The sequence below is a fragment of the Semicossyphus pulcher genome, unplaced genomic scaffold (assembly GCF_022749685.1).
Source record: "Semicossyphus pulcher isolate SPU_LCO1_2020_fin unplaced genomic scaffold, fSemPul1.0.p SCAF_18, whole genome shotgun sequence".
NCBI lineage: Eukaryota > Metazoa > Chordata > Actinopteri > Labriformes > Labridae > Semicossyphus > Semicossyphus pulcher.
Genome location: NW_027211691.1, coordinates 26,475,001 through 26,485,000, shown reverse-complemented (window position 1 = coordinate 26,485,000; position 10,000 = coordinate 26,475,001). Strand labels below are relative to the sequence as shown.

General features: G+C 45.8%; 2 protein-coding genes across 4 annotated transcripts in view; one reads left to right on the top strand and one right to left on the bottom strand.

Annotated features, from left to right (window-relative positions):
• The window catches only part of LOC138596009 (apoptosis regulator Bcl-2-like), a 6,754-nt gene extending 4,333 nt beyond the window's left edge, over positions 1-2,421 (top strand). Inside the window, exon 3 of the mRNA XM_069667566.1 lies at positions 1,316-2,421. Within this exon, the coding sequence (XP_069523667.1) occupies positions 1,316-1,444 (129 nt within the window). The 3' untranslated portion in view covers positions 1,445-2,421. The remainder of the gene's footprint in view (positions 1-1,315) is intronic.
• A 548-nt stretch (positions 2,422-2,969) lies between these two features.
• The window catches only part of LOC138595557 (5'-AMP-activated protein kinase subunit gamma-1-like), a 34,303-nt gene continuing 27,272 nt past the window's right edge, over positions 2,970-10,000 (bottom strand). For all 3 annotated transcript variants that reach the window (XM_069666848.1, XM_069666847.1, XM_069666849.1), the window contains 6 exons: positions 9,791-9,917; positions 8,739-8,904; positions 8,617-8,654; positions 8,383-8,529; positions 8,001-8,094; positions 2,970-6,193 (listed from right to left, as the gene is read on the bottom strand). In XM_069666848.1, the coding sequence (XP_069522949.1) occupies positions 5,373-6,193; positions 8,001-8,094; positions 8,383-8,529; positions 8,617-8,654; positions 8,739-8,904; positions 9,791-9,917 (1,393 nt within the window). In that variant the 3' untranslated portion in view covers positions 2,970-5,372. The remainder of the gene's footprint in view (positions 6,194-8,000; positions 8,095-8,382; positions 8,530-8,616; positions 8,655-8,738; positions 8,905-9,790; positions 9,918-10,000) is intronic.

Here is a 10,000-nt window from a genome sequence, read left to right as displayed (position 1 = left end):
CCTGGAACGTGTGTTTGGTGCCGTGCCGGTGAAACACAGCAGTGTGTTCATTTCTGGTCAGTGTACTCAGCAACACACACACACACACACTCACACACACACACACACACACACACACACACACACAGCCTTCTTGTGACTCATTATTTCAGAGAAGTGTGACTCAGGCTGAAGGTGAACCATCGATCTGCTTCTCTGTGTGTGTGTGTGTGTGTGTGTGTGTGTGTGTGTGTGTGTGTGTGTGTGTGTGTGTGTGCGCCAGTGTGGTCTCTTTTGTGTATAAAATCGTTTGGCAGATTTATTTTTATTTACACAGAAACACACACACACGCACACACACACACACACACACACACACACACAGTGAAGGTCGAGACTCGATGATCTAATCTGCTCCTCACAGATTTTCTACGGTGGCCGACGAGGACAAACAAGCTTCAACTGCCACAAAGATGTTCGTGTAGAGACACGAGCTGAACGCTGAAGTCTCTCTGAACATCGGCCTCTGACTGTCCGGACAACAGAAGAAGCTCTGACAGGATGGACGAGCTGTATGACCAGCAGTGACGCCAGCAGGCTGTATGCCCTGGGTTTGCCTCTCAGGCCGCCTGCCTCACTGATGGAGGAGCAATGTTGAGTTCACAGCTTGTATTCAGCAGAAATACATAGCTAACACAACCCTGACATGTCATCACCTTTAGAGTCAGAGGTTGAGCTTGGTCGCCACCTCCTCCTGGGTTGAACTTCTGTCTCTGCTAAAGTATGTTCCCACATTACAGAGCAACATGATCGTTTCTGTGGAGGTTCCTCTGTGAGCTCTGTGTTTGGTCTCCTCCTGGATTAAACATCTGTCTCTCTAGCTGCTAAAGTCTCCTCTCTGTTCACTCTGTCTGCTGCTGAACAGGAAGTGAACAGTGGAATTATCTGAGCTTTTATTCTGAAAAACGAGGCTGAGCGATAACCAGAACAGGAAGCAGATAAACAGCGAGCTTAAAGTAACGATGAATCTCTGTGAAGCCGAGAGCAGCTGCAGCTCAGACAGACGAGTGTGTGTGAGACGGGTTCTCCCCTAATCTTCATATAACTGTTCCACATTAACACACACACACACACACACACACACACACACGTCTCCTCGTTAACACTCGACTGATCTCACACACAGTAAACACACACACGCGCTGTGATCTGTGTTGACAGTAACAGTGTGTGTATTCAGAGCTCTCCTGACCGCTGTGTGTCTGTTATTCAGGATATAGATCAGGAATGTACTTCTTACTTCTCTCTCTATGTCTCTCTCTCTCTCATTTCCCAGGATGCCTTTGTGGAGTTGTACGGAGAGTCCACACCTGCAGTGAGCATCTGGTCCCTGAGGACACTGGTGGGACTGGCTGTACTGGGAGCAGCTGGGATCATACTGGCAGCTCTGTTCTCCCAGAAATGAAACATCCAGCACCAAAGTTCAGTTTAAGAAAGAACATTTTAATGGAGCTATGACAGGCTAACAGTTTACCCTTGCTTCCTGTCTCTATGCTAAGCTAGGCTAAACATGTCCCAGACCTCCGTCTGTGCTGTAAACAGAGATGGTTTCCAGTTTGATATCTGCGATCCAGATTTAAAGACGTGCAGAGAAAGGCTGACAGAAACCGTACGCATGAAGACGACTAATACCCAACACTGAGACGCTCATCTGCTGCCTGACAGGTTTCATAACAGCAGGACTGTGTGCCAAAGTGAACAACGTTTGTCCTGTCAGCAGGAAGACGACGAGAGAGGGTTTACAGACTCGTGCAAGAAGAACACATTTATCTACAGCACCTTTAAGAACAGTTACAAAGCCCTTTAAGAAAGAAGTGATGATAAAAGGAATCTAAATCCAGAATATAAAATAGAAATGAAGACAAAATTATCAAAATAATTAAAGCAAACGAGCAAATCAATTAGAGAAAAAACACCAGATTCAAAAGAGGACACAGTCTACCAACAGTGGACTGGGGGGCCCCGCCCCCTTTGGCGACAAGTCCAGAAACATATTATGAAACCGTCTATGTAGAAAGAAAATCGATCAAGTCCACACGAGTTACCCGAGAGGTATAATATATGTAGCATGTAAATAGCAAACAAGGGTGGACCCAGACGAGAGCCCTGGGGGACTCCACTGAAGAGGAGCAGGAGAGGAGGAGGCGTCTCCGAGCAGCTGAGAGTTTCTCTGAAACCTGAAAGTCTTACTGTTGTTCGTGTGTAAATACTTTTCTACTCTGTCATCATGATTTTAAATACTAGAAAAACTGTTTTTTCCTGTTATCATGAACTAAACATCAGTGTTGGTTTGTGATTATTTGTAAGCACTTTAACTTAAACATATGCTAATGTTTTATGATAAGAACTTCTTTCAGATCACTCTGATACTATTAAACTTGTATTGACCCAATGACTAGCAGGTGAAGACTGTTTCTCTCAGACACTGCAGCTGCCGCTAGCATTAGCTTAGCTTGTTTTCCAGACGTCAGATGACTAAGATCCTTCATGCAGTTAAAAATCAAATAGATCATTAAACATGACGAGCTTGTCAAAGTGATGCTGACGTGGCTTGGAGGATTGAAGGGAGGTAGTCGGCTGGAAACTCTTCATGTCCGGACATCGAACTAACAAACTCTGGATTTGTTATGTGGACTCGCTCAACGCCGGGATATCAGTCATCTGTCACTGTCCCACAGTTACACTCCACGCAGGCTTCAGATTCTTCTCTTAGCCTCCATTTGAACAACACACCTCATACAAGTCACAGTTTTATTCTAAAGGTTTTTGTTTTTTTATGGATTAAAAACAGTTCTTGTTTTGAAGCAGATTTTATGTAGTGTAGTCTGAGACATAGTGCACTAGAAAGAATGAAACACAGTGTGGGGTAAATCTGCTCACCCATATAAAAACTACAGTCCAGTTTGCCTTCACAGAGTAAAGCTCAATCGTGACATGTTCAAAGAAACAGTTTTATTCATAGTTTTTCTGACAGAACAGATTCAGTACATTTATAAAAACAGGCAGTGATCACCTGATACAAACTGAGGATTCAAAGTTCACACAGGACAGTTTGGAAACATCGACACTCAGACCTCACAGAATGTTAGCTTCTTCTTTAATTCTCATTTAAACATTTTTTCCATCTGAACACAAAAAAAGTTTGGTCTGCTAAATCTGCTAAATGACCTAAACTTAGAAGCTTAGATAGCTGTTATCCTGCTAGAAAAGCTACCTTTTTTATTAGCCTGATGGAGAAGCTAATTGCGCTATTAGCTTGTCGGAGAAGCTAACATTGTTGTCAGTCTGTCGGAGAAGCTAACATAGTTGTTAGCCTGCAGGAGAAGCTAACATAGTTGTTAGCCTGCAGGAGAAGCTAACATTGTTGTCAGTCTGTCGGAGAAGCTAACATTGTTGTCAGTCTGTCGGAGAAGCTAACATTGTTGTTAGCCTGTCGGAGAAGCTAACATTGTTGTTAGCCTGTCGGAGAAGCTAACATTGTTGTTAGTCTGTCGTAGAAGCTAACATTGTTAGCCTGCAGGAGAAGCTAATATTGTTGTCAGCCTGCAGGAGAAGCTAACATTGTTGTTAGCCTGCAGGAGAAGCTAACATTGTTGTTAGCCTGCAGGAGAAGCTAACATTGTTGTTAGTCTGTCGGAGAAGCTAACATTGTTGTCAGCCGGCAGGAGAAGCTAACATTGTTGTTAGCCTGCAGGAGAAGCTAACATTGTTGTTAGCCGGCAGGAGAAGCTAACATTGTTGTTAGCCTGCAGGAGAAGCTAACATTGTTGTCAGCCGGCAGGAGAAGCTAACATTGTTGTTAGCCTGCAGGAGAAGCTAACATTGTTGTTAGCCTGCAGGAGAAGCTTACATTGTTGTCAGCCGGCAGGAGAAGCTAACATTGTTGTCAGCCGGCAGGAGAAGCTAACATTGTTGTTAGCCTGCAGGAGAAGCTTACATTGTTGTCAGCCGGCAGGAGAAGCTAACATTGTTGTTAGCCTGCAGGAGAAGCTAACATTGTTGTTAGCCTGCAGGAGAAGCTTACATTGTTGTCAGCCGGCAGGAGAAGCTAACATTGTTGTTAGCCTGCAGGAGAAGCTAACATAGTTGTTAGCCTGCAGGAGAAGCTTACATTGGTATTTGCCTGTTGTGAAAGCTAGCCTTGATACATCTCAAAAGTTATTTTGCTATTAGCCTGACTAGCTTATACTGGTGTTACCCAAACAGAAGAGCTAAAATTGCTGTTGACCACCGACGGTCTAAACTGTCCAGTGTGAGCGCCGCCTACAGTCTTAAAGTGAACTACAAAACATCATGATCTGTCTCTAAACTAAACACATGAATTTAATAACAATAAAATCTATCTTTGTACAGATTCATTTAAAATGTAACATCGATAATAAAACGGACTGGATTTCTTCATATCTCTATAAAACAGCATACATACAGTCTTTGCACATTATATCAGAGTCATTATAATCTCACGTGTTTCACACTGATCTGGAATAAAAACTAAAATCATTATTGTTTATTGACTTTAAACTCTCTCGACCAATCAGAAACTACTGCTAAAATGAAAGGCACCATGATGACATGACGGACCCGCCCCTTTATGACAACTGCAGAGAGACTGAAATAAAGTCTGACTTTAAACGTGTCTGTTAGTTACTGATACAGTCACAGGATGACCTCTGACCCAGCTTCCTGGGGCTCCTTCACAGTAAAAGCCACCCTGTGTCTGTCCACTCAAAGTCTTTTAGTGTGAAGTAGCAGCAGAGGGGACTGACGTGTTAGCACTAGCAGTAACAGAACCGGCGTGTATTTATTAAGTACATGCTGCCTCGTTTTCAGTCAATCTCCTGTGCATTGTGGGAAATGTAGGATCCAGTGTATTTGGACAGTCTGCTGTCTGAAGTTTGGTTACACTTTATTTGATCTGAATGGTTCCTGAATATTCTACGTTAACTCGCGTGACTCTATTTAAGATGTATTTGTATATATCAGTGATCAGAGACGGACCAACATGTCCTCTTCTCCTTCATCAAAACCTACGCTTCATTTTTCTGTCGGAAAACTTTAAACAATAAATGTCATCAAAGATACCTGATTGGCTTCAGTACACCTCAATAACCAACATATCCCGCCCACCTCCAGAGCAGCAGTCCAATGGCAGCCCTGCAGTGACTCCTCACCCTCCAGATGAAGGCCAATGAAAACAGACTCTCCGAGCTCCCGGCCAATCCCATTCTGTCAACACTCTCTTTGACCCCGCCCCCTTTCTTCTTCTGTGGTGAGCGGCGAGACTCGAGCGTGGCAAGTTGCGACAAAGTCCATAGAGACGCAGGATGATGATGTCACGCCACCTCCCCTTCCTCCCCTTCTTCCTTTCCTTCACCACCTCCTGCCTTGTCCTCCTCCCCTTCTCCTGTCGCCTCCTGTGCTCCTCCATCCTTAACCTCCTCCTTCTCTTCCTCCCCTCGTTCAACAAACTCCTCTTCATCGCCCACTTTTTCTCCTTTCTCCCTCAGTCCCTCCCCTTCCTCCTCCACTTTCTCTCCTTCCACCCCCTCTTTCTCTCCTTCCTCCTCCAATTTCTCTTCTTCCACCCCCTCTTTCTCTCCTTCCTCCTCCACTTTCTCTCCTTCGCCCCCCTCTTTCTCTCCTTCCTCCTCCTCTCTCTCTCCTTCCTTATTCACCATCTCCTCTTCCTCTCCCATTTTCTCTCCTTCCTCCTCCTCTCTCTCTCCTTCCTTATTCACCATCTCCTCTTCCTCTCCCACTTTCTCTCCCTCCTCCCCTACTGTTTCTCCTTCCTCTTTCTCTATTTCTCCTTCCTCCGTCTCCTCCTCCCTCTTCCCTCCCTCTGTCTCAGCTGTCTCCCCCTCCGTCTGTCTCTCTGTTGTATTTCTGTCTGTATCACTCTCGCTCTCTGTCCCTCTCTCTGTCTCCCCCTGCTGGCAGCTCCCAGTGGTCTCAGTGTCCTCACAGCCAATCACTGCTTCTGTCTCTGTTTCTTCACCCTGGTCCAGGTTCTGGTCCTGATCCTGGTCCTGGTCCTGAATCTGGTCCTGAATCTGGTCCTGATCCTGGTCCAGTACAGGTTTAAAAGCTGTCTCTGGTTCTGATAAGACCAAAGGTGTCGGCTGAGAGGGGAGAGACTCCTTTCTCCCCAAACCTGCAGACAGAGACAGAGACAGAGACAGACAGGCAGACAGACAGGCAGACAGACAGGCAGACAGACAGGCAGACAGACAGATTAAATGGTTATAAATAGAATAGATAGAATATGTGAACACAGCATCCTGACACGAAACATCTTGTAGATGACACACGACAGATTTAGACTTGTTCTCTCAGACGTATCAAACTAATGAACATAAATATTAAAGCAGAATGCTTCCTGTCATATCTGATCAGAACAAAAGATCTTCAGGCTTCAGTGTGTTTATCAGTGAAGCTCGATCAATATCTGTCATGAACATATTTCATAAACTCATACGGTAAACAGGAAGTGTTTGACCGCTCTCTCTTCCTCTGCCCTCTCATCATCAGGGGTCCGTTTCACAAAGCAGGTTCAACAAACTCTGAGTCTAACCCTGAACTCTGAGTTGATCTACTCTGAGATAAGAAACTCTGAGTTTTCGGTTCCAGAACAGCTGATCAGAGTTAGTTCAATCAACTCTGAGTAGGTTCAGCCGGAGATAAGTGCGTGCACGCTGACTGTAAAAAGCCAGCATTAATGGAGCCCCGATACCACGAGTCACCATGGCAACGGTACACAAAAAGAGGTCCTCCTACGTCACACCAGCGGAGCTCGAAATCCTCACGCGGACGTTCAGCGAATACGAGCATGTTTTTAGAAACATAAAGTAACACGGCTGCAGCTGCAAAAGAGAGAGAAGCGGCTCGAGTGAACGCGTCAGTTTGAACTGGTCTGTTTATTTAATACTTCATCACGACCGGAAGCTAAAATGTATATTAATTTAGGAGCAATGCAGCGGGAGAAAAAAACATACATGAAGCACTTCAGTCACATTTTAAATATCAAACAGATTAAATATCATTCAGTGGCTGTTTTAATGTGCATCAGCTTTATCCCTAACATGATGCTGACTTCACATACATTATAATTCATGTTGATTAAACTGAATGTGTTAGTTTAAAAAAAAAAATCCAATAACTTCTTAAACGTCTTATCTGAGCGCTCTCGGCAGTGGTGGTGGAAAATCTACACATGATGACTTTGAAACACACGCGTGAGACGGGCTGAATGAACGAGGACGTGAATGAGGGTTTTATATTCTAGAGGGAGGAGACGGAGAGAAACTTTAACTGTTACTACTTCTTATTATAACCGTACTTCTGCTGCTGCTCTTAATGTGTCCTGAAGAAAACCTGCTCGCGACCAGGTGAGGTTCACAGAGTCTGTTACTACGGTAACTGAGAGCTTACGTTACCTCTCTCTGTGAAACGGAAAACTCAGAGTTTCCCTCATTTCAGGGTCAACAGACTCAGTTTTCAATAAACCTGCTTTGTGAAACGGACCCCAGGTTATGTCCGAGATGAACCTTGAACCTACTCAGGGTTGACTGAAGTAACTCTGATCAGCTGTTCTGAAACCAAAAAGCGACTTTCAGCTCAGAGTAAGTCAAACCTCCGTCCGGGGTTAGACTGAGGCGTTGCTGAACCTCCTTTCTGAAACGGACCCCAGGAAAAGAGGGTCTGTTGAACTCGCTCCGTAGTATCGGCCCCTGCTCCGGAGCAGGTCAGGTGTTCAGCATAAGTTACCATGGTGATCTACCCCGGTAAGAAGTGAACCACCTTTGTAGTGCTGAAAACTTAACTTGAGTTAACCCTGAAGGTACCTCGATAACACCTGATTCTGCTTCAGAGTGTACCCCCCTGAAAACAACAACAACAACAACAACAACAACAACAACAACAACAACAACCCAACTAATAATGATTATGATGATGTGTACCTGCGGGGGTCAGGACGAGCGCCTGCAGGATGTCGGATAGAGAGACGATGCCGACGATACGAGACTGCTCATCAACCACAACCAGCCTGTGAACCTGCACGCACACACGCATGCACACACGCGCACACACACACACACACACACACACACACACACCTGTATCATTGGTTCCTGTGAGCACCTGCAGCGTTTCCTTGTTTGTTTCATTCAACAGATGGAGGATAAAAAGGCTTCAGGAGTGACACAGGTCTCAGCCATCAGCTCAGCCACGACTCGACTTCAGCTCCCGTCACACTGTGTCCCTGTAGGTTTACTGACAGAACCTGTCCCAGTCATGTTACATTAAAGGGAAACAGTGTGTGCGTGTGTGCGCGTGTGTTACCTCTGCCTTCACGATGCGGTCCACGATGGTCTCCAGCGTTTCCAGTTTGTTACACTTCATGACTCCTTCGAAGTACTGGGATCTGTGTCTGAGCGCCTGAGTGACCGTCACATCCAGGTTGTTGTACGTCTTCTCTGCAGCCAGGTTCTGCACACACGGACAACACTCAAATTTCCTCCGCTCTTCCGGACAGTGAACACATCTCTAATGTCAGCAGCACACTGCTTTACTCACAATGACGTCAAACTTGGAGTAGATATCCACCACTTTGCCTGCAGACACACAAGACAACATGCTCATGCAGCCTTCACACTGACCGTCAGTCAATTCTTAACTGTGTTGTTGCCGCTGGTTACCGTTGTGGTCGACAACAGGCAGGGCGGAGACGCGGCGATGCGTGAAGACAGACAATGCAGTGATGAGCGGTGTGTCGGGGTGGATGTAGGCGATGTTAGCGTACGTCCCTACAGCGAGCTCCTCCAGAGTCTGCTTCATGAAGGCCGGCATGGGCATCTCACACACCTGATACACACACACACACACACACACACACACACACACACACACACACACACACACACACACACTTTGCATGATAAATACAAAGCACCCATAGAGCCCCATGTTAAACTTTACAGCAGAAATAAACATGTTTACAGCCTGGTACAAAAAACAGTTTGGGTCTCTATAGCTCATTTCTCTCTTCATGACGACTGTACGGGGAGAATCGTTATACAGCTCACCTGTTTACATTATATTAAGGCTTACAGTGATGCAGCATTAGGGGCGTGGCCTCTTTGAGTGACAGCTGGGAGCTGCTAGCTGTCTGCTAGGTGTCCCCTCAGCTAACTCAGTCACTGAACTGAACCGCCCTTTAAGTCCAGTACTACTGTGTGTGTTAGCACTGATTAGCAGCTATGTGTGTGTGTGTGTGCCCACCTGCCTGTTAGCTCGATCACTGTCTGAGATTTATCTGTGGGACCGTTGTCGGTTTTTCCTGCAGAGAAGACAGCGAGCTTTTTTAGTCTAACAACTAAACAATTCTGGTCTGCTGTTGTTAACGAGCTAATTAGCCAGCTAATACATTAGCCTTGTACATGGCCTGTTTAGCTTTGATAGCTTAGCGTTTGCTAACCCCTCGCTCCTCTCCAGCTCCACCCTCTTCTCCAAATATGGTCACTTCTGCTTCCAGAAAACAAACATGCTGGTCGATGGTGGCCCCGTTATTTATACAGCCAGCTGATCTCTGCAGGTAAACACTGCTGTAATCAGCTGCCTGTCCACCAGGGACACTACAGCATGTGCTCTCTCTAACCTGAGGTCTGAATATGATCTAATCCACTGTGCTGATCACAGTAAAGGTGTGTTCGGGGGTTGTGTGACGTGTGAAGAGCTGCTGAGGACTCACGAAGAGCTGCAGGAACTTGAGGATCCTCTTGTGAGTCAGGATGTAGAGAGCATTCCCACTGACCGGGTCGATCACAGGCAGGCGATGGATCTTATTCTTTATCAGCGAGTGCACGGCTTCAAATATGCTGAGGGCAGAGAGCATCACACCCAGGTTACAGAGCGTCTCACTCTCCTCCTCTCTGCTGCTATCCTTTCTTATGTCCTTCCC